Source organism: Lissotriton helveticus, chromosome 3_1 (genome assembly GCF_964261635.1).
Source record: "Lissotriton helveticus chromosome 3_1, aLisHel1.1, whole genome shotgun sequence".
NCBI classification, from domain to species: Eukaryota; Metazoa; Chordata; class Amphibia; order Caudata; family Salamandridae; genus Lissotriton; species Lissotriton helveticus.
Window position 1 is genome coordinate 785,799,309 of NC_136061.1, and position 23,311 is coordinate 785,822,619.

General features: G+C 45.3%; 1 protein-coding gene across 2 annotated transcripts in view; it reads right to left on the reverse strand.

The window, feature by feature from the left end:
- The window catches only part of CYP2R1 (cytochrome P450 family 2 subfamily R member 1), a 252,410-nt gene extending 236,475 nt beyond the window's left edge, over positions 1-15,935 (reverse strand). Inside the window, exon 1 of one of the 2 annotated variants that reach the window (XM_078681021.1) lies at positions 15,672-15,931. In XM_078681021.1, coding sequence (XP_078537147.1) covers positions 15,672-15,878 — 207 coding nt within the window. In that variant the 5' untranslated portion in view covers positions 15,879-15,931. Of the gene's footprint in view, positions 1-15,671 lie in introns of both variants that reach the window. The other variant, XM_078681022.1, reaches the window with a different exon arrangement.
- Positions 15,936-23,311: the final 7,376 nt, after the last annotated feature.

Here is a 23,311-nt window from a genome sequence, read left to right on the forward strand (position 1 = left end):
GCTGTTGTATCTAAGGTGTGTCCCAGGTGCCCAAGATTCTCCGAGAAGAGAGAGAGCTGTCGACGAAAGTCCAGACAGCTCGTTGGATTGCCTGACACTTTCCAGGCAAGAAGGTTCAAATTCCCCTCGAGAATAAGACGGTGATCTTCCCCGTCTGCGTTTGAGACCAGGCCTGGAGAGGCTGGGATCAGAAAGGGAATGTCGCATGCTAGTTCCAGGGCTGTCGGGAACCAGGCTTGGGACGGCCAAAAGGGAGTTATTAGGATCAGGGGGCATTGATCCGATCTGACCTTCTGAAGGACTCTCTGAATCATGGCGAAAGGAGGAAAGGCATAACCCAGGAAGTGGGACCAGGGTTGTAGAAACGCGCTCACAGCAAGAGCGCCCGGGTCTGGCATCCAACTGAAGTAGTTGGGAAGTTGGAAGGTAAGCCTGCTGGCGAATAGATCCACGTCTATGGGACCCCAAAAGTGGGAGAGGGAATTGAAGACGCTCACGTCGAGTTTCCAGTCCGAGAAGTCTATAAGGAATCTCGAATTCCAGTCTGCTGAAATGTTCGATTTCCCGGGGAGATATTCCGCCCTGAGGGAGATTTTGTGTTCCAGACAGAACATCCAAAATCTCCTGGCAAGGTTGGAGAGATCCGCAGATCTCGTCCCTCCAAGGCGATTGATATAGGCCACAGCGGAAACGTTGTCCATCTTCAGAACAACGGACCTCCCTTGGATGGAGTGTTTGAAGCTCATAAGAGCGTATAAGCCAGCCGTCAATTCCAGAAAATTTATGTGTTGGGAGGATTCCGATAGGGTCCAAACCCCACCGGTGTCCTGGTCCCCCAAACGAGCACCCCAGCCATGAAGACTGGCGTCTGATTCTAGGACAAAATCCGGGGATGAGCCGAAGATAGCTTTGCCGTTCCAGGCGTCTAAGTTCTCCAGCCACCAAAAAAGCTCTGTTCTCGCATCCGGATCCAGAGAGACAAGGTCCCCATACCACAGACCTGAATTGAGGGCTTTCCTTTTTATTCTCTGAAGTGCGCGGTAGTTCAGAGGGCCGGGAAAAATAGCCTGGATGGAAGAAGAAAGGAGCCCAAGAAGTCTGGCTAGTTCGCGGAGAGTTAAAGACTCTTGTTTCAGAACAGACCTGATCTCCTTCCGGATCTTGGCAATCTTCTTGGCCGGAAGAAGGAGAAGACATTTCGTGGTGTCTAGAGTGAAGCCGAGGAATTCTATAGTTCTGCAGGGAGAGAGCATGGATTTGTCTCTGTTGATGATGAACCCTAGGCTCTCTATCAGGTTCATGGAGGTTTCTAGATCTCTTAGGAGGTCTGAATGGGATTGGGACATGATAAGAATATCGTCCAAGTAAATGATGAGGCGGATACCTCTCTCTCTTAGAATTGTAACGACACACTTCATGATCTTGGTAAAGCACCAAGGGGCAGAAGAGAGGCCGAAGGGAAGAGCTTGGAACTGGTAGAGATGTTCCTTCCAAGCAAATTGAAGGAAGGGTTGATGTTCCTTGTACATGGGAATCGTGAAGTAAGCGTCCTTCAGGTCTAACTTGGCCATCCAGTCCCCTTCCAGAAGGAGATCCCTCAGGAGGTGGATACCCTCCATTTTGAAATGGCGATAAACTAGGAATTTGTTGACTTCTCGAAGGTTTATTACGGGTCTCCAACCCTTGTCCTTTTTCTGAACGAGAAACAGTGTGCTTATGAATTTTGCATCGGACCAGGGAACCTCCACTATTGCGTCTTTTTTGAGCATGGAAGCGATTTCTTCCTCCACGATCTTTCCTTGATCTTCTGAGAGGACAAAGGGGTGGGGTAAGTGTGACTGGAAGGGAATCTGTAAGAAGTCTATCTTGAAACCCATGACGGTTTCTAAAACCCATGGGTCTTGGGTAATTGAATCCCAAACATGATAAAACTGTTTTAGCCTGCCCCCTACTATGGGAGGGATAGAAGAAGGAGGAGTAGTACTTACTTGTAGAGTTGGAGGTGTTGGGAGCGCCTCGACCTCTTGAACCACGGTTTCTCGGGCCTCTTCCTCTTTGGGGGAAGAAGGGTTGTCTAGGGGGGTAGAAGCCCCTTCCTGTTCCTCTGAAGGATGAGTAGGGTCGTTGGTTGCCTCGGCCGGAAGAGCGACCCCTTCTACCGGCCTGGCCAAAAAGGTTGGTGTTGAATACCCGTCTCAGGTTATTCTGGGCTCTATCAAGGGCAGTAAAGGTGGATACGTATTTGCCAATCTCTTTGATTATGTCCTCTCCGAAAAGAAGGCCTTTGGGGTTCTGGGAGGGTTCCTTCTCCGCCATGTCACCTAATTTGGGGTTGATTTTTTTCAGAATAGATCTCCTCCTCTCAATGTTCAAACTAGAATTGGCGTTGCCAAGGAGAACGATGGCCCTTTGGCTCCAACCTCGAATGAGGTCAACGTTCAAGGGGGTAGAGGAGAGGTGGGATTGTTCAGCCATATCTAGGATTCTAACCAAGGGTCCTAAGACGTCTAAAAGTCGGTCTTGGCAGCCCTTGAGGGCCCTCTCCAAACCTTTTCTAGGGTCACGTCCTAATTTAAATAGGAATTTAATGAGGCTAGGGTCTAGGTTTGGAGTTTGGCAGACTCTTTCATCAATGGTAGGTCTGGGGGATTCGGACCTCATTGTGTTTCTGGTGTTTCTATCCAGAAGGTTTCTCAACCAGCGTGTAACAAATTTGGAAACATGATCTTGCGGGAACCATTTTGAGCTGTTGGGGTGAGAGATGTTTAGGGGGGAAAACATCTCCTCTCCAATAGGGTTTAAAATAACATTTTTTGGGGGTAGGTTCTGGATCGAATTGGGAGTTAAGATCATGTTGAACCTCATCCAGGTCAAAGACGAACTCGTCTGAAGGGTCTTTGGAGGAGTTGTCATCCAAGGAGGAGGGAGAGGAGTCAAGACCAACATTTGTATTTGTTTGGTTAGCACTATTCCAAAGTGTGCCGCGAGGGGCACCATACATATTTGTGCCGCCATGGGCACCGGTCAAGGGAGTGTCCCGAGGGACATCAGGTTCAAGTGGGGCGCGGTGGCCTCCCATCCAAAGTGAGGTGCTAGGACCTCCTGTGCTTTGAAAGGCGCTAGGGCCTGTAGTGCTTTCGCAATGTTTGGTCTTTTTGGGTCTCTTACCGTGTAGGGGGAGATCCTGGGGGTCACACGGTCTTTTAGAGAGCATGACTTCTCTGAGGGAGGACATCATGCAAGACTTAATTTCTTGTTGCAGAAATTTTTTAAGCGAATCGTCAATGGGGGCAGGTGAGCTAGCAGTGGCGTCATCAGAATCCATGTCAGACATGGTGTGGTGATGAAAGATTATTAACAGGTAAGATAATAATCAAATCCCCTTTTTCTCCTCTTTTTTTTTTTTTTTTTTTTGAGGTTAAGTCTCAAGCTACTCCCTTTTTTTTTTTTTATATATATAGGTAATTATCCCAGGCTGAAAGGGTAAAGGGGTATAATTATGGTGAGTAATTATGTAGGTAATTATCCTAACCCCAAAGGGTAAAGGGGGGTATAATTTATATGATAAGTAATGGGTAAGGTTAAGGCTCATAAAGTCCTCAGCAAAATATTGATAAAACAAAGGGACGCTTATTATGAAAAAAGCGTGTTTAGAAATATTCCTAAATAAATCCGGGAAGTGAGCGCAGTGGTCGTATGTCTCCGGCGGCTGAAGCAGAGCAACTGACAAGCTAATTCAGTCGTGCTCGAGCTCAGCCGCCGGAGGAAAGGAAAGTCGCTTGGAAGGGGAAGCACGCAACGCGGGTGTTGCGAGCGTGCTTTCCTCTAAGCCAAAAACAGGAAGTGGAGCGAAATCGTAGGCGCACCTCCGCTGAGTGAAACGGAGATCCGACGCGCGTTTCAAGCGGCGAAAGGCTAGAGGGAAGTCGGAAAGACGGTATAAAGGGGAGCGCGGTCGCGCGTTTTATAGGGGAAAAGGGGGGTGGACAACCATAAATTGGAAGTCCATTGGGAGGGAGGGTGGGATGGGAGGGGGGGAGCCTGCGCCACCCACCACCATTAAAATCGGTGCTGAGACACGGAGTTAGGGGAAAACCATCGCAAGGTTACTAGAAAACGCTGAATATAGGTCTCAAATAAGCACAAAAGCACTTGGCTTATAAGGGCAGTACAATACAATAAAATCAAAGCGACATAGAGATATAGAATTTAACAAAATACAAGTCTAAGCTTAAAATGAAGGAGCAAGTAATAGTAGTGACTTATCTGCTGGCGAGCCGCTTTTAAAAGAGGCAGATCATCTCCTAGATACATCCTTTGTTATGACTCTAGAACTTTATCCTTTGTGATGTAGTGCGGCTGTGTGAGTTGCTATTAAAGGATAAATGCATAATGTAGCCTCCGGTCTTGTAATGAAATCTGCCTGTCCGGTCACTTGTGCATTCCAATTGGTCTTGGCAGCATTTAGGCAACTGTTGATTTCTGGCAGGCTTTCTCCCAATCTGGGAATCAGTCAAGTAGGCCAATCGGAGATGAAAATGCAACCATCACAATCTTCCATCCACCAATGAAAAGTCAAACAACTGTCTGACTGGCAAGCCCCTACAAAGTGCATTGTGGTGTCCCCACTCCATGTACATTCTCAGTTTCTTGTTTGGCACAAATCGGTTTGTCTTCAAGTTCTTTGCCAAACCTAGAAGTTACCGAGACAATAACAAATCTGCAGGCCATAAGTGTCCAGGCGAGAATTCACAAACAGGAGGTGGCAGAAAGTGCAAAGAAAGGATATGTTACTGAAGAATGAAAACATTCTGAAGGTAAAGCACAAGCACTACTCAAACACTTACCTGTCAAGTTAATGGTATCCATGTGACCCTGGAAAACCAAAACACCTGGCCTTCCCAAGCCAGAAAGTGAAAAGAGGGTCTGTGCTGTACGTGAGGACAAACCATGTCTACCCAGTGGGAATAACTGATAATTTACATGGCTTAAAGTTTCCACAATTTACACTACAAAGAAGAAAAAAAAATTATGCTTGGGACCTACATCAATACGAAGTGTAAAGGGTAACATCAGAAGGGGAAGAGCATAGCAAACCATTTGCAAATAAAAGTTTTAACATTTTGCCACTAGTAGTGAGCATGTAGTAGATTCAAATGTCTAAATGAAGAAAGACCCTACTCTAAAAACCTGTAGTGCACCGGACATAAGAACATACTAGATAAAAGAAGCACCTTGGTCAGCACACCTAGGAAATCTATAAACTGGAAAGCTGGAAAGAAAGATTACATTCTGCATAATAAAGCTAGGTGCTGCACATTCAAGAGAGCCAAGAAGGGTGCAGAGAGGTAAAAGAGAATGGGGCTTGCAGGACAGAGGAGAAGGTGAGCTTGTGTGCCTACGGTTTTTGGAAAGCTTAATGTACCAGCTTACCAAACCCCTCTTTACCGAGTCTACACAGAAAGTGGGAAGTGTACAAAGAATCGTGACAAAAGATTCCAAAGTAATAAAAAAAAGTCTAAAGTACCTAAAACATTCTAATACCTCTACTATTTCATGCTACAAAGATGTGAAGAGCACAAAAGGAGATGATTAAAGACTGAATGTCAAAGTTCTGGATCAGTGACTTATAGTATCTCAGAGTCTTATAGTATCTCAAAGATCAAATTCTGACAGTTCAATCAATCAGGATTCCTCTTCTGCCCTCCTCTATTTCAACCAAGGCCCCCAGACTTTCTTCCATTTCTTAGCGTATCCCCAATTCCTGTATATAGTTTCTTCGGCCCTTTGGCACCAATCAAGATCCTGCCTCCACTCCTCCCATTGCAGAGGTGCCTGTGACCCCCACCACCTGGAAATGTTCCGTTTTGCACCCCCCGCTGCCAATGTTAGCCAGATCTCCACGTATCTGGACCAGTCTGAGTATCCTTTAATCATTAACAACAGCCACTTTGGCTCAAACAGAACTGTGTCACCCACTACTACACACATGGAGTCAGTGACTCTGGTCCAGAAGGGAATGAAATAGTGTCTAAAAATTCATAAAAATATGATCTAAGTTGAGGAAAATCAAACAGAGGGTTTGGGAGATATAGATTTTAAATAAAACGTACATCTCTGCTTTTTAGTCTAAAGTGCAAACAAGCCTTTGTAAACTTTTGAAAAGTTAAAAAGAGTTGTGCTCAGGTACTTCAGCCCGGTCTGGGGTGGCCAATTCGGACAGGGAGAAGGTTGGGGGCCAGTGACGAGTATTTGGACAGTTACCTGATCACTAAAGCAGTCTCAACTACAGTTCTACACTTTACATGAAGATTGCTATAGATTTCAAAAGGGTGACCTGATGCTGGGAATGCAGGATGCTGAAAGAGGCTCTGCATGCTGTGCGGTTGAAGGGGGACTTCCTGGAGTTATTCCTCAATCCAAGGGTACGGTGGGGAGATTTTGGCCACTGGGGTCGGGGTCACCCAAAGTCCTTTTTGAACCAGTAGAAACCCAGCAGCAGCTGGGTTAACAAGCTCTGGTCGCAGCAGGCCGAGAGATATCCTTTGGTGAGGGATAGTGTCTGTCTTTGGTGACCAATCAACACTCTGGTGACTTTTCCAGGCTCAACAGACACTGGTGCAAGTTTTGAGTTAGGAGTGGAGTTATTCTTAGCTGCAAGTTGGCGGTCAGCAGCGATTCCTTGCTAGTGGCTACTACCTGGCTAGGACTAGCAACTCCAGCTTTTATGTCCCTAGTGCTGGAATCAATGGTCTGTCGACTTCTCTGTGGAGTCACTACTTCAGTCTGGGGGTCAGAAATGACTTTCCCTCAAACCAAGAACCCTAGGCACAGTCCTCACTTTGCTAGCCCAATAAGCAAGGGGTGCACTCCAGCAGCTGGTGCAGCCTGTTTTGCCATGTCCAGGGGCTAGCAGGGTAGTCTTTATTCGATCCTCTCTTCAGTCCAGATAGGATCTGAGATTCAGGATACCATATTTATGCCCAGACAGTTAGCTGGGGCAGATGATGCAGTCGCTAGTCAATTGGCTTCCAGGATCCCTCTTGCATTATGACGACTTCCAGCTATGTCTGACATCTAGCAATCCCAGAGTGCACTATTCTGCCCACTCTCAGAACGAATTAACCCATCATTGGATATTAGGAGCTTGGTTAGTAGCCCATCCTAAACGCGTGGCTACCTGTGGGCTCCATCTCCATGGAAAAAACTGTTTGGCAACTGGTTTCCCCTCTCTGTTCCTGCCACCAGCCCAAATGCCTGAACAAAGGGGGCAGCCCTACTCGAGTGTGATCAGCATTTGCTCACCAAAGGTGGCTTCCCCTTAGAAGTTCACCTTTTGGGCAAATACCTTGTTTGACTTCCTGCACGGGGGAGGTAACACCATCTTCTGTGACAGGCCTCTATGGTTCTTTAATCTGAGAGTCGTTCACTCGACTTTCTAGGAGGGCAGAAGGCTGTTTGTAAAAGACTACCTGATAAACTGGGCAACAGAGTGGCAACTTTCTAAAAGTGGCTTTTCCTTAAAAGAGGTATTAAATTTGATTTGGGCATTAAGTCGGGTTTTAATGCCATAATTATATTGATACAGATTAGTACCAATTTCATTAGTCCCATTGAGAAGTTAGCAGGACTGAACTTTCAACCTGTAACTCTGTACTAGCCAATGGGACTAGTAGTTTTTCCAGAGTAAAACGACAATTTGGAAGTTTCATTTTTAGGACACATTAAAGTACAGGCCTTGAAAAGTCTACTTGCCCACTCAAAAAGGCGAGTCAGATTTTATCAGGTCAAGCTATTTTGATTTTTTTAAAATCTTTTTACTGTGAAACATGCTCTAGTTAAGTCACACAGTGGTTGGCAGTAGTTATACTATGATACATAAAGTCAAGCTATTTTTAGCACCTACTCATCTGTTCTGTTGAGTGAATTTAAACTGAAAAGAAGAGGTGTTCTGTTCATTCAGAAAGTGAATGAGCAATGAAGATGCTTTTAAATCTTGTTTTTATCATGACACATTTGCTGTCTGTTTAAGGACAGAGGTAATGTCAGTTTCTCTTTTTACTAATTGTTTCTTATCCTGGAAAATGGTGTTTGCTTTTCTTTCTCTTATTAGAGTTAGAGGTTTTTGTCAAGTGAGCTATCTGACAATCATTGTGAAACAAAAGGCTGGAAGATGTCAGTTTTTTTTTGCAACACACATTATTTAAACAGCTTGTAAATAAATAGTACTAGTATTTCAAAATATATCCGGAATGACGAAAGAACGTTTTGTTTAGAATTCAGAAGTGTGATGCAAACAAAGATTTAAATGGGAGCCAAACAATTCAGAACACTTTACTTGGTGATGTGCAAATGACATATTTCCAGAAACTCAATTTCCAAACATGATAAACTATATATTTTTATCAGCAAAACCACGTCAGTGGAAAATATCGACATTTCGATGGAAAATATGTTGATTGGAAATAAGTGTGCTACCTCTTCATGCTTCAGGTATGTATTTATTAAAAGTGATAGTTTTTAAGCATGATTTGAGAAACATTCCTGTTCCCGCCCTGATGACAATGCGATTAATGAACTAAGAGGCAAGTCAGCAGGCATGGGTATCCTATAGCTGGCTAGATTTGTATTATATATGAAACAAAAGTTGAGTCTATTAAATCAAACAAAAATATTTTTTAGAGCAGACATGCTAAACTCACATATTTGAAGGTGCTCCCATGTGTGATAAAGAAGAAAATGTCGTCTCAGTGAAGTAAAATATTTGCCTAGGATTACATAATTTGAAACCAGCTTATGGGTCAAGAGCATTCTAATACGGTCTAGTAGATTATTTAAGTCACTCGTCCTGCAGGTCTATTAACATTTTTATGATTTTTTGAGGCCTGAAATATATGGCCCACATAATATACAGCCCCTGTCCAAAGGTTCAATGCCTCTTCCTTAGGGGAGACATATATATTGTTCAGGGAAGATGGGGCTTTGCCATTCATTTAAATGGCATAGTTGAACTAACATTTTTTTTTTTATGTTTTTACTATAAACTTAAGGCATCATGAAATCACATACAGTACAGTGTGTTCAGTAATCATTGGCACATTTAGCTGTAACAGTACTTATATCGTTTTTATACCCGAGGCAGCAGTTCCCAGGAACAGTGCTACAATTACATTCCTCCTCCCTTTCCCTTCAATCCGACAACTGTTCATTCTCCACACCTGGAGGCTCTTTAGGGGGTTCACAAATATATCCTCTAAATTTGTTACAGTCACCCCAAACTTTACCCCACTTCTGAGGGCACCCCCGATGTGCATACAGCGCCCTTTCCGCTACCATAGCTACATCCATATCTTTACATCATTCTTGCAGTGCAGGTGATTCTCCTGAACCCCACCTCTTTGCGATATTTCGCTTAGAAAACATCAGCCCCAACTTTACCCAATCTTGCGCAGGATGAGTCAAATCATTCGGCTCCCACATATTCAGTAAGCATCGCCTTGGCTCTGGAAGAAGTGACACCCCCACTGTTTGCGAGACCGTCCTCATTACCTTGACCCAATAAGCCATAACCTTCGGGCTTTCCCATATAGTATGATAGAAAGTGCCCTCCTCCCCACAATCTCGTAGGCAAAATTGGTGTGAAGCCGTCCCTATTTTGTAGAGGGTCATTCTAGTATAATATGTGTGGTGGATTATTTTTAGTTGTATCAACCTTAACCGTGACTGTATCCCTACCTCACAAGGGGAAGAAAGTGCCCCCGCCAATCTGAGTCTTTAAAGTCTCCCAAATCCATGGACCACTTTCGCCTAACGATTCCATGGGATCAGGCAAATTATTAACCAGTTTACGGTAGGTGAGGGATGTGGCCGTTTTCTGCATATACTCTGTCAACAATCTATCTTCCAGAGGAGTAGCTTCTGGTAAGCTGGTGCCTGGGGATACAACTGCCTGTAGTGCATGGTTGATCTGTATATATCTGAAACTTTCTGAGGATGCCAGCTCGTATTGTGCCCGTAAGTGTTCAAAGGAGACCATTGCGCCCTTTTTCCAGAGATCACCTACCACCAAAATTCCTATTGCATCCCATTTGCTAAATCCTTTACTCTTTCTGAGTTGCCCAAGCCGCTGCGAATCCCAAAGTGGTGTCATTTGTGTAATAACCTCACTCCACCCCAGCTTGGTATGTGCCGCATACCATATGCTCACTGTGTGCGCCGTTGGCCCCAGCAACAGTTTGGATTTACATGTATTATAAAGCACTGACATGATCCCCTCCTCACCCAATCCTTGTCTATCCGCCCGGAACACCGGGTCCGTCTGGGGGGGCATATATCCAGCTATTCACCACTTTCATTTGAGCTGCCCAATAGTACAACTGTATATTTGGAAGGACTATTCCCCGGTCATACCAGCTCCTCACCAATTTATCCTGTGCCATGCGCGCTGGCTTATTTCCCCATAATAGAGTGGAGACTTCCGCTGCTATTGTTTTGAAGTAGTTCGGTGGCACAGCAAACGGAGTATTCTCCAAAACATACAAAAATCGTGGGAGCGCCATCATTTTAAACAGCGCTGCCTTTTCTAACAGTGTCAGCGGTAAGCTGTGCCAGATCGCGGTGTCTCGTTGGAATTGCTCCATCGGCGGCCCAAGATTCCACCGAAAAAACTCCTCAGGCTTGGGTGTTACATGAATGCCTAGGTACTTAAAGGTATCCTCTGCAACCTGCAGCGGGCAATCCTCCAGGAGCAATGGCAGAGGACTGTGCAAAATAAATAGAATCGATTTGGACCAGTTGATGGTGTAACCAGACACTTGACCGAAGATCTCACAGATGTTTAAAAGCACCAGAATGGAGCGCCTAGCGGATGTGAAATTAACTAACAGTTTTAAAACTGCTCTTCCAGGCTGTAGTGGCAGGCTGGGAGCCATTCTGTATTTTGTCCACGCAGGGTGGACAATCAGTGCTGCAGCCCTGGGTGGACATTACACTTACAGGCCCTGGGTACCCATGGTACCATGTACTAGGGACTTATAAGTAAGTCAACTTATGTCAGTTGGGGTAGCCAATTCACTGTATATTTTGTAAGGGGTTTGAACACTGGCACTTAGGTTTGGTTAGCAGGTCTTAGTGCACTCTCAGAGTCGAAACCAGCAGCATCAGACCAAAGTGTGGGGGTGATCATGCAAAATGAGGCATTTCCTTACAAAGTACTATACCAACACTGTCAATAAAGCTAACAAAAGAAGCAGAACACTTTTTAAAACAATCAAGCACAGCATCAATCCCCTGCAAGGCCCACCCATTCCTCACTCAAAATAAACCTGCAAAGCCATTGACCTCTTTTTCAAAGACAAAATAATAGCAATCCACCAGCACATTAACAACACCAAGCCTGCTTCATATTTTATGCCCACCCTTTCCCGTAGCATCCTGCAATGGTCAGCCATCAAAGCCCTATCTAGCACATATCTCGCTGACATACTACACTCCCTCAAAGTTACTTCTTAAGAAGATGTCATTCTACCCTTGCCTTTCATCAAAGCTCTCCACAGGGACGCTCTTTCAACTCCTACTCACCATTGTCAATGCCTCCCTCACTCAAAGCATTCTGCCAGAAGCTCTCAACTTGGCCAAATCCACCCAATCCTACAGATACCTACATTGAACCCTAGTGACTTCACTAACTGTTGGTTTATCACTCACCTACCATTCATCTGCCAGATTATTAAAAAGGCAGTCTAGGTTCAGCTCCAAGATTACTTTAATGCTAACCATTTCCAGAATGACTACAAGTCTGGCTTCAGATCATACTGCAGCACTGAACCTGCTATCTTACACATCGTAGATGATTCCCTCCTGACTACAGATGAAGAAAAACCCTGATATGGCAGGACCTCTCAGCTGCCTTTGACACAGTCAAATCATCCCACCCTCATAAGCTCCCTTCATTCTTTCATTGATTATACAACCACCTTTCCAACTGACACCACTTTTTACACATGGGCACCTCCAAGACCCAAAAGGTCCCCATCATCTGGGGAGTCTTGAATGGTTCCATACTGTCCCCTGTCATATACAACAGCAGTTCTTAGCCTGTGCACGATGGGGGCTGCAACGCATACTCAGTGGGTCTGCGACTGCTTAGGAAATTAAATAATATTAACAGATTAGTAAAGTGTATATAAATTAAGCAAAAAGTACAATTCCAAATGTAAAAACATTTCGTAGAAGTGAAGGAATGTGAAATTGACATTTACAAAAGCCCCAGCCTTCCGATTACATTTTTTCTTTCTTCATAAATTTGTTTCCGAATTAAATAGAGTATTTCATAATTTGTGTATTTGTTTGATAATTGCTTGTTTCTATATTTTTGTGTTTTGTTTTGAGGTTCAAATTATCTAAATTGCTTAAGGTGGGGTTCTTCACTTCCAGTAATGATTAAGTGGGGGGGGGCGCAGAAGTCAGAGGTTAAGAACCACTTATCCCATTCACCATGGACTCAACCAAAGATGGTATGATACCAGTTCTCTCTCTCTTAAAGAAAGGTAAACAGTTTTTCAGTAAGTTCCTTTTAGGACCTACTTTGGTTTGCCCTTATTTTAGCCTTCATCATGTTGTAGGCCGCTTTGCTTTGCACAGCTAGACAATACACATTTATTTTTGTGCCATGATATTATTTTAGAAATACACACTTTTTCCCCCCAGAAAGTGACTTCAGAGCTGCTACGCAAGCCCTCTTAATCCCATATCTCCATGGTAGCAGGCAATAAAATGCTACATAGCCTCCAAGACTCCACAGTAACACCAATTAAATGAATCCCCACACGATGCAGGAGGTCTCATACAGTGCTTGAAGAAATATGATCACACCAACCCCAGGTTGATGGAACTCCATTGGCTCCCCTTGCAGACCCTCACCATGTTTAATACCAGATGCATCATTTACAAAGACATCACTACTAGCACCTCCACTTATCATGCAGAAACGCTTACTATCCCTGGTGGTTCCCAGCACAACCGCAAGCAGGACAGGACACCATCAGACTGTTAGGAAGTGTAAAAATGAAATAAAACAGGCAGCAGGCTTTATCATCTATGCATCCAGGATACGGAAAAAGATCCCTGTATCCATCACAGCCGCCCCAATGCTGTTCCAATTTAGGAAAGAGTTGAAAATGTACTTCTTTAAAGAACACTACATAAAAATGCATTACGCGTCCACAAACCAGCTACCTCTCCTATCACTTGATGATGTTATGGTCGTGTTTGACCCTTCACAGGGCTCTGCTGCCTTTTGGCTAGGTTAGCACTATAGAAAGACCACATACACACATTCAGAAAGAGATCGGAGATTTGAGATATTTAGAAAATGCATATGAGAAGAAAGGATTCTTACATTTCAGATACTGGTGCATAAATAAGGTAGGCGCCTGGTCGCCAGGAGCCTCACTTGTTTGTGTGTGGAGGACGAGGGTGAAGGGCATTCTGCTAATACCCAGAATTGTTGCATATACTGCAAAACGTGGTCGTTTGTTATTTCTAATCTGCATAACAAAGAACTAAAGTAAACACAGTACAACGTTTAGGTGTACTGAGTGAACGGATTACAAGAGATTACAACGGATTAATGAGGGCAATACCTCTCTACAAACCTGTAAAATATATCTTTTTACAACACTGAACTACAACAACCTGATGTGCAATGGTCTAAAGGTTACATGGTTACCACACTCGTGGGCACTTCCAAATCCAAAATAAACAGTTCTTCAGGTGCGTTTTAAAGCAATTGGAGGCTGCAAGTGAATATTGGTGGCGACACCAGGCAAGTCTTGAAATTGAGAAAACAAATATGTTCTGAATTGGGCCATCAGGGTGTCACGCGTCACACACCATCTTGTCCGCAGGGCCTAATCAGGTTAACGCATCGCTTTGGAGCTGTCTGGCCCACTAGAGTCTCTGAACCTACTACACACCACTGTAGCAGGCATGGATGATGATGATGATTTACCCACTAAATAAACCCACGTGTGGTACTAGCACTCACTCTTGCCAAAGCAAAATACTTCAACATTGTTGCTGCTCTGACGAGTTTGTTGTTGATAAATGCATGCGTTATTGAAACTTACTGCTCAGAAAATTCTATGAATACAAATGGAACGACTAAAATGCACATCACTGATAATCAGTACGATGATACGAGCTCTAATCGTTTTGTTCTCCTTTCACTTTGTGTGCACTTGTTTTTTAACGTGGTATCGGTCTTTCGATGTATTATTTTAGTTGCAAGTCTCAGAAGGAATCATCGTTTTCACAATAAATAACATTTGACAGATTTCTTTTAGGAAAATTAAATAGTTTTCCACACAAGATAGCTACTTGCTGGGAACAGTGTTGGCTCCCTTTATGAATGTCAACCACCCGCATCTGTGCAAGCGCTAGTGCTGTCAGTAACTCCAACTACAGAAATTAGGAAATAAATTCGGTTTAATGCTTCTCTGCGATAGGCGGTACTTGCTAACATCCCCAACCACTAAAACATAAAGATAAACAAAAGAGGGGGTCAGATCACATTGATTATTGCATCCGGCATCAAGTTGGCATTTATCAAAACTAAAATGGGTACAAAGTATCCCAGTTTTATTAATAAATCAATGCAGCTGTGCTAGTCATGCCCGATACTATGTCAACATAACGTGTAAAAGTGGTGACAAACTATCTAAATGTTAAGCAACTTTATTGCACCTCAGTCGCCAGTTTGTTCTTTCAGGCTGCTGAAACTTGTTCCAGAACAAACCTGAGCTGGCTGTAATGTTGGAAAGCTCTTACACATCATGAACTTGTCAGACCTGTACAAGTGCGCACGGCTGTGACGCTGTTTCGGTGCACACACATCATCTCCACAATGCTGTTGGAATTTTTTTTAGAGCTGGGGCGCTGCTAAGGTGACAAGACGTCCCAGATAGCCCCAGTTTTGCAAGGACTGTCAGGCGTCCTGAGACATTTTGGAAAATTAAGAGTACATGTCCCGGTTTTTTAGCGAGGGTCGGACTTGCGTTTACAACGATCCACTAATCACAGACGGGACAAAAACTTGGAAGAGTCTCCTTCATTACTCAAGGCGGGGATCACAAGCCTGCCCTTGGAACACAGCATGGGGCGGATCTTTAAAAGAGATGCAGCAGAGTGTGTAATTATATATATATTTATATCGTGGAATATTTGACTAATTCTTATTGTAGTTCTTCAAAAACAATGGGAATGCAAACATGTAGTCCTGTTTCTACGTCGGTGGTGTACCGGTCTTTTTTTTTTGTCTAAAAAGCTGTTCACCCTAGTGCTGGCCAAATACTGTACCGCACCACAAGACAAGGAATATGCGACAAATCCAGATACTAGAAAACGCATTCACTCACACCTCCACCCCTACTGCCCGCTACAGCATTTTTTGTTGCATGCCCACCTCCACCCGTACTACCCCTTGCAGCATTTTTTGCTGCACACGTGATACAATTAAGCTACAGTAATGTGTCAGCGCTTCTGATTTTTTTTAGCTAAATGTGTGACGCCCGGTGTCACTCTCTGCCTTTGAGCAGAGTTTCACACGTTACCCACGTGTTCTTCCTCTGTGCCCACCCACCAGCCGCTGTACGAAATGCTGGAGCAAATACCTGGCCATGGATCTTACTTTGCTGCTTCATGTAGATGTGCGGGTTGGTGGCCAGGGCCAGGATGTTGCCGATTAGCGGCAGTCCGGTGGGCCCCGGAGGGAAGCCCTTCGGCCGCCGCTGCTTCAGCAGTTGCCGGACCATGAGCGTGGCCAAAAGGAAGCCTACCAGACCGGCAGTTGTCCAGCACAGGGACCCAGAGGACCACATTGTGCCGCTGCAGCCACCGACACACCGGTGCTGCGGCCCGGGAGACGTCAAACGAAAGCGACAGCACAGGTTTCTTAGTGCGCATGCGCCAGTCGAAAACTGCTGGTGTAGTAAGAAAGCAGCGAGTATCTGCAGTATTTTGTTGTATCTTGAACTGAGGAAATAAGCGCTTTCCGAGACGTCATCTTTGTCCTCAACATTCTATTTTTTTCAGAACAGCATCCTTATGATTTCCGTTAATTCCATTATCTGTACTTGTCATGTTTGAGACAGAAGAGCAGCAATCTGCCTCAAACATTCGCATAATCAACCCTTCAAAACCTTTTTCTCCAGATCTATATAGCGCGAAATCGAAGGTATTGGAGCGCTTTACATCAGTACCAGTTACCTTACATTCATTTTATGGTAGGCACGGTGAGATTAAGTGATTTGCCCAGAATCACAGGATGTTGAGCCGACGCTTAGGCTTGAACCTGGTTCCCTAGCTCCAAGGTTTGCAGCCCTCTCCCTGAGACCACAATCTCTCTAGACATAGGGGCGTGCAGCCGATTGGAAGCAATTAACCCAAATTGAATACTATGTCATAGTTGCCAAGCTTTCAGTTTGTTTATGTGAACATTTTCGGCTGTTGCCAGACCTTATTTGATCATACATGCCAGCAGACCTGACTCAAGACGTTTTAAGATCCATTGGCTTTAGTTTATGTGTTTCCCGACTAAAATCAACTCCTTGTCAATGAAAAAGTCGACACCCCCCCTGATTTTTTCCCCCAAAATCCCTCTTACCAGTTACAAAATGTTGGCATGCATGTTCGATCACACTAAAAACAGCTTTTAGAAGCACTACAGAGTCAGGAATTTTGGCTCATCCTACATGTTGATCCTCTGCCCCACATGAGTTGCATAGCTGGCAGGTTTCTCAGGTTCATTCCAGTGCTTAATTTGTAAATATTAAGTGCCAATGCTCTGACCAGGAGGCCACTACAGCTTGCACCACCCATCGCTCTTGTTATTGCTGCCAAAACAAGTTCTAACCATTTCTTTCGCATGTAAATGCAACAGTTCAGATTATTCCAGGTCCCCAAAGCTTAAGGACTCATAAACAACTCTTATGCTGCTCATCTCTAAATTACATGAGGGGTGCCACCTTGTGGCAGACTGCCCTAAGTGTAGGTTTGACAATTAGGTGCAGGTGCCGAGCACCGGAAACCAATTAAGTGCCGGTGCTCAGCACAGGAAAGCAAAGGCTCAAATTCTACTGCAATAGGAATGAGCGCTGCTTCTCAAAGGTGATGTTGCAAGGGTTCCGGAGTCGGAAAGAGGAAAGGGTTGTTACTCTCACTATTTCCTTGTTCTGAAGAAAGACTATGGGACTTCTCAGGCCTATTTTGGACCTTCCGCGTCTGATTGCCTTCCTGTGGAAGACTTCAAAATGCTTGCGCTGGCTCAGATCCAGCCTGCCCTGGACCCAGACATCTGGTTGGTTTCCTTGATATTGTATTTTTATATATGTCCCACAGAGATTATCTGTAGTTCAAGGTAGGCTAGGAGCATTTTCAGTTTGCTGTGCAGGCTTTTGGCATCAACAGCACCCCTCAGATATTTAGAAAAGGGAAGGCTGTGGTTGCTGTCCACCTTTGGAGGTTTGAGAATACCAGTATTTTTTATTTATTTTTAATTTGAAGGTTTTATATAGCGCTAGCTCCACCCGAGGGCATCAGAGCGCTTTACATCAGCAATGAAAGTACATAATAAAAACAATCATGGCAGTTGAACCAAAACGGGTTATACAGGTGCTCAAACCAATAATAAATACAGGGGGTAATTTATGGAACATAGTGATTAGAGGTACATATAGACGGAGATAGAGAAAGGGAAGCAAGTTGCCGGAACCATGATGATTACTGAAAATAGTAAATTTAACTGTATGTCAAGGAGAGTTCAAAGGACAAAGTAGGTATTGCAGGGAGAAGAGAGGGGGAGGGGGTAGAGTGATGTGGCAAGAGATGAAGAAGGGGGGTGAATTTGGGAAGGGGGAGAAGTCTAAGAAGGGAGAAGGAGAGGTAGTCATAAAGGAGATCTGGGATTTAATTTCCCCAAAATTTAGTGAGCAAAGGACTTTTAAGGTCTTTTTTGAATCTAGCCCCTTCGCTGCGGGGGTTATTTTCCCGCTGTGCTGAGGGGGAGGGGGGTATGAGGCACGGCGCGCCTGTGCTCATGACGAGCTTAGCTCATCACAGGTGCATTAACTGCCGTGGAACGCTCAGCACAGCAGGGGAATTATCCCCGCATGTGAGCGTTCCACGGCTCATGACGAGCGCTCGTCATGATCACCGGAGCGCCGTGGCTCATGACGAGCTCAGCTCGTCATGAGCATGGAAGAGGTTAGAGTAGGAGGGGTTGCAACAAAGGTCTTTGGGTAGGGCATTCCAAATGTTTGGGGCCTTACCAGAGAAAGAGCAGGATTTCGAAGCAGCTTTTTTTGAGTAGGGGGGGTATGAGAAGAAGAGTGTTGGTGCTTCTCAGTGTTTTTTTAAGTTTAGTTGATAGGTAGGATGGGGTCTTCTGGTAAAGGGCTTTGTGAGGAATACAGGCATTTTTTTAGGAGGATCTGCCTTCAATGGGGAGCCACTTGAGGGCAGGGGACATGTGGTCGAAGCGTCAACAGTTTGTTGTTAGCCTGGCGGCGAGGTTGAGAATAGATTTGATGGGGGCCAGGTGGATTTTGGGGGTGCCAGAGAGAAGGGCATTACCATAGTCAATTTTGGATAGAACAAGAGACTGTATAGTTAATTTAAGGTCTTCAGCTGGGATAAAAGGTTTGACTATTTTGAGAAGTCGAGAGTGAAAAGTGCACTTTTTGCTGAGTTTTTGACATGGGAATTTAGTGTGAGTGTATTGTTGATGGTGATGCCGAGTGATTTAACCGAATCGGCGAGGGAGAGAGAGCAGTTTAGCGCATTACGGTCGGCGATCCAAGATTGGATGGGGAGAGGGTTGTTTTTGGGAGAGAAGAGGATGATCTCAGTTTTGTTCTGGTTGAGTTTCAGATGATTGTTGTGGAACCAGATTTGGATCTTTGTTAAGGCCGTGTTAAGGTGCAGGATATCAACATGGGATTTTATTTTGTAGTACAATTGGGTATCGTCAGCATATAGGTGGTAGTTGATTTTTTCTTGTTTGAGTATCCAGGTAAGGGGTTCCATAAAGAGGTTAAAGATGGATGCATCCGTGCTGGGCTGGGGAATTCACCTGGGGGAGGTGGAGATCAGGGGACTCTTGCCTCAGACAGTTGGAGCTAATTGCCATTCGTTTGGCTCTGATGATCTTCCTACCATCCATCAAAGGGAGGCTAACACAGGTTTTTAAGGAAACACCACTGTAGTGAGGTATTGCAACATGGAGGGCATAGTGGCATTCAGAGTCCTATGCTAAGAGGCTCTATGCCTCTGGGGTTGGTTGGAGCACCAAGGCATTTCTCGGATCCCAAATCACCTAGCAGGATACTTGTAACCCAAAGTAGATGAGTTGAGCAATCAGCATCTGGCAGATCATGAAGGGCATCTATACCCCAAGGCCATGCAGGGCATCTTCCAGCAGCTGTAACAACCCTGGCTAGAACTTTTCACCACTGCTGAGAAAGCGCAGTGTTGTAGGTATTGCGGTTTGAGTTTCCACAAGGACATTTGTTAGGAGTTGCATTCCAGCTGGAATAGAATACAGGACTCCTTTATGCCTTCCCACTACTGCCTCAAATTCTTGACAAGATCAAGAACAACAGGGCTCAAGTCATCTTAGTGGACCCAGAGTGGGTCAGGAAAGTGTGCTACCCAGAAATCCTGGACATGACCATTTGGCTAGCACTTCGCGAGGATCTTCTATCACCACAAGAGGCTAGGGCCCTCCAAACAAACCTGTGCAAACAGCACCTACATTTGTGGAGTTTCAGCAGTAGCAACTTACTGTGTTTGATCTCACGCCTAAGCTCGTGGATATCATCCTTGCTGCCTGGTTCCATTCCACCAAATCCATTTATGCTGGGTACTAGGACAAATTTGTGGCCTGGTGTGGAATCTTACGTCCAATCCCATACAAGCACATTTTTAAGACGTCCTTTTGTTTTATCCTTGGCCCAACAAACCCTTGCACTGGACACTATTAAAGATCATTTGCTGTCTCTTTCACCCTTTCTACATTTACCGGACCAACTGTTCTTGTTTAAACCAACTGTTGTGATGAGATCTTTTAAAGGTTTGACACACATGTTCCCTCCCAAGCTCTTTGAGAAGCAACAGTGGAACCTTTACTTGATCTTGATGTTTCTCATGGGACACCCTTCAAGCCACTGCGTCTCCTCACTTTGAAGACTGCCTTCCTGAATGCAACATGTCAGCTTGTTGCCTGAGTGAACTGCAGGCACTTTAAGTTCAACTGCCACACAAAACCTTTTTCTTGGTCAAGTTGGTACTAAGACCTTGGGTGGCATTCCTTAAAAAACAATTATTTTAATTTGTTTTTATAACAATACAATCAGTTGTATAAAAAGCTTCCACATATAGTTAAGCACACCACACCACATTACACACAGCATCATGCAAGTAAGGTAAGTCAACAGCCAAACCTGCACGTTTTTAGTGTATGCATGTTAGAACTAGGGGTCTTTAGTTGGCAGAGGTAGGTACCGCTGTCCAAATAGGGACCCTTGCTTCTAGTCAGGGTAAGGAGGAAACCCTCTGAGATAACCCCTGCTCACCCTCTAGGTAGCTTGGCACGAGCAGTCTAGGCTAACCAGAGGCAATGTGTAAAGTATTTGTACCAACACTCACAGTAACACAGTGAAAACACCAATAATTGACTCCACAACAGTTTAGAAAAAAAAGGTATTTTAATCTAAACTACACAAGACCAAAACGACAAAAATCCAAAATACACAGTTCAAGAATATGGTTTCAAAAGAGTTCTTAAGGTTTGCGATAGAATTCTCTAGGTTGTGATAGAAATCTCTACAGATGCGTGAAAAGTTCACAGTTGCGTCACGTTTACTCACAGTACCTTTTAGTTGCAACAAAGTTCCAAAAGCAGAAGCTGGTGCGCTGGAAAACAAGCGATGCGTTGCTCCTGAGACCCTGGGGAGGCAATGCGACAACCCCGCTGCAGCAGTGGGCGTGTTGCGACGAATCCGTTCTGTATGGGGAGGAAGGCCACTTGTATGGATTCCGGTGCGTAGGTTCCGTAGGAAGTTTGTTCTCGCAAAGGCACGATGCGGCGATCTCGTAGGGGCTGCGACGATCTCTGGGGCGACGATGCGCGGTCCAGCGGTGATCCTCTCTCTCGCAGCTCCTCGATGCGATGGTTCTGCGACGATGCTCGCAGCGACGTGATGCGGTCCGCAAGCAAACGGTGCGGCGGTCTCACCCTCCGACGACAGGCTCTGCGACAACACTCGCAGCGATGTTCGACTTTCCCGCACCGATCTGGTGCGTCCCACAAACGAAGGATGCAACGGCTCTGGCAGCGGCATCAGGCGCTGCGACGATCTCGGCCTTCGTAGCGGCGGGAATCTACTCGCACTGTCGGGGATGCGCTCCGCAAGCGAGCGGTGCAACACTTTTCAATGGCAAAAGTCTCTCAAGCTTAGTTTCAAGCTTCCCAGCACAGGTACAACTTCCAGAGGCCCCACAACTGGATCAAGCACTCTAGGAAAGACAGAACTCTCTCAGCAGAGTTCAGGGAAGCTGGGGGTGAAGTCCTTTTGTTCTTGGGACTTCAGAACAGAGAGCCAGCTCTTCTCAGGCTCTTGGAGATTCCTTCAAGACAGGGGACACAGCACCCTAGCAAAGTCCTTACCCTCTCCTTGGCAGCAAAGCAACAGCAGGTCAGTCCAGCAGAGCAACAGCAGGACAGTCTTCCTTCAGTTTCAGCTTTCTCCTTGGCAGAGGTTCCATCTTGATTCCAGGATGATCTAATTTTCTGTTGTCAGGGGCCCTGTACTTATACCCCTAAAAGTCTTTGTTCTCTTTGTGCATGTGGGCCCTGAGCCCGATCTGAACCAGTTCTGGGTGTCTCCTGAGTACTTTGTTTTGCTGGCTTCTTCTTTCCTTTCAGAGTGAGGGGCAGGGTCGTCAGCCGCCCAGCAGAAGGTGGAGCCAGCATTGTGGAAGGCAGGCACAGCCCTATTCAGGCCCAGGTGCTAACTCCTCCCACCACTCCAGTTGCAAATGCAGTTATTCAGCCTAGGGCTGACTCAGCCAGCCTCCCGGGGCATCCCCAGCCTCTGTCACTCTCAAACCAGACAGTCAATCCACAAACAGGCCAAGGCACACAGAAAGGTCAGACAAGAGAACAGCAACTTTCTAAAAGCGCTGTTCTCAAACACAGGATTTAAAAACAGCCTTTCCTAAAAGATGTGTTTTTAAATTCTGAGTTCAGGGATACTAGATACTTGTGTCCTATCTTGTTCCTATGGGAAGAAATGCTGTTAACCACTGTAGCCAGCATCCTCCATGTTAATCCCTGGAGCAAGATAGCCTTACAATAGTGAAAACGAAAATGGCTGCCATTCACTATCAGAGCATGTCACCTGCACTAGTACATGCTCTACCTTTTACATACACTGCACCCTGCCCAGGGGGGTACCTTGGGCCTTCCATAGGGGTGACTGATGCGCACAAAAAGGGAAGGGTTAGGCCTAGTCAGTGGGGACACTGACCAGGAGGACATGGCAGTTTCTAAACTGCACCCAGGCACTGCAGTGGCAGGCCTTAGACACTATTTGAGAGCTACTCCTGCGGGTGGCACAATCAGTGCTGCAGGCCCACTAGTAGCATTTGTCATCACCAGCCCTGGCACACCCAGTGCACTTTACTAGGGACTTCATGGTTACACAAATATGCCAAAAAATGTATATCCAATCAGAATAGCAATTTACATAGGGAGCACTTACACTCTGGCACTGATCAGCAGTGGCAGAGTGTCCAAAGCATCTAAACCAGCAGAAACGAAATCCAGCACAGCATCAAAAATACAGGAGGTAGAGGCAAAAAGATAGGGGAAAATCACGCCAAAGATGCCAGGTCTAACACGTGTCCCCTCCAGCTGAAAGTGGGGAGAACTACCCACCCTCTTGGGAGTTCTCTTCACTAAGGCGGAAAAACCTGGACTGACCATCAGCATTGGCGTGTCTGTGCCAGGGCGGTGTTCCACCGTGAAGTCCATTCCCTGTAGGGAGATGGACCACCTCAACAGTTTTGGGTTCTCACCCCTCATTTGCATTAACCATCTGAGGGGCCTGTGGTCGGTCTGAACACAGAAGTGAGTCCCAAACAGGTAGGGCCTCAACTTCTTCAGAGCCCAGACTACAGCAAATGCTTCTCTCTCAATCGCACGCCACCTCTGTTCCCTGGGGAGTAGTCTCCTGCTAATGAAGGCTACCGG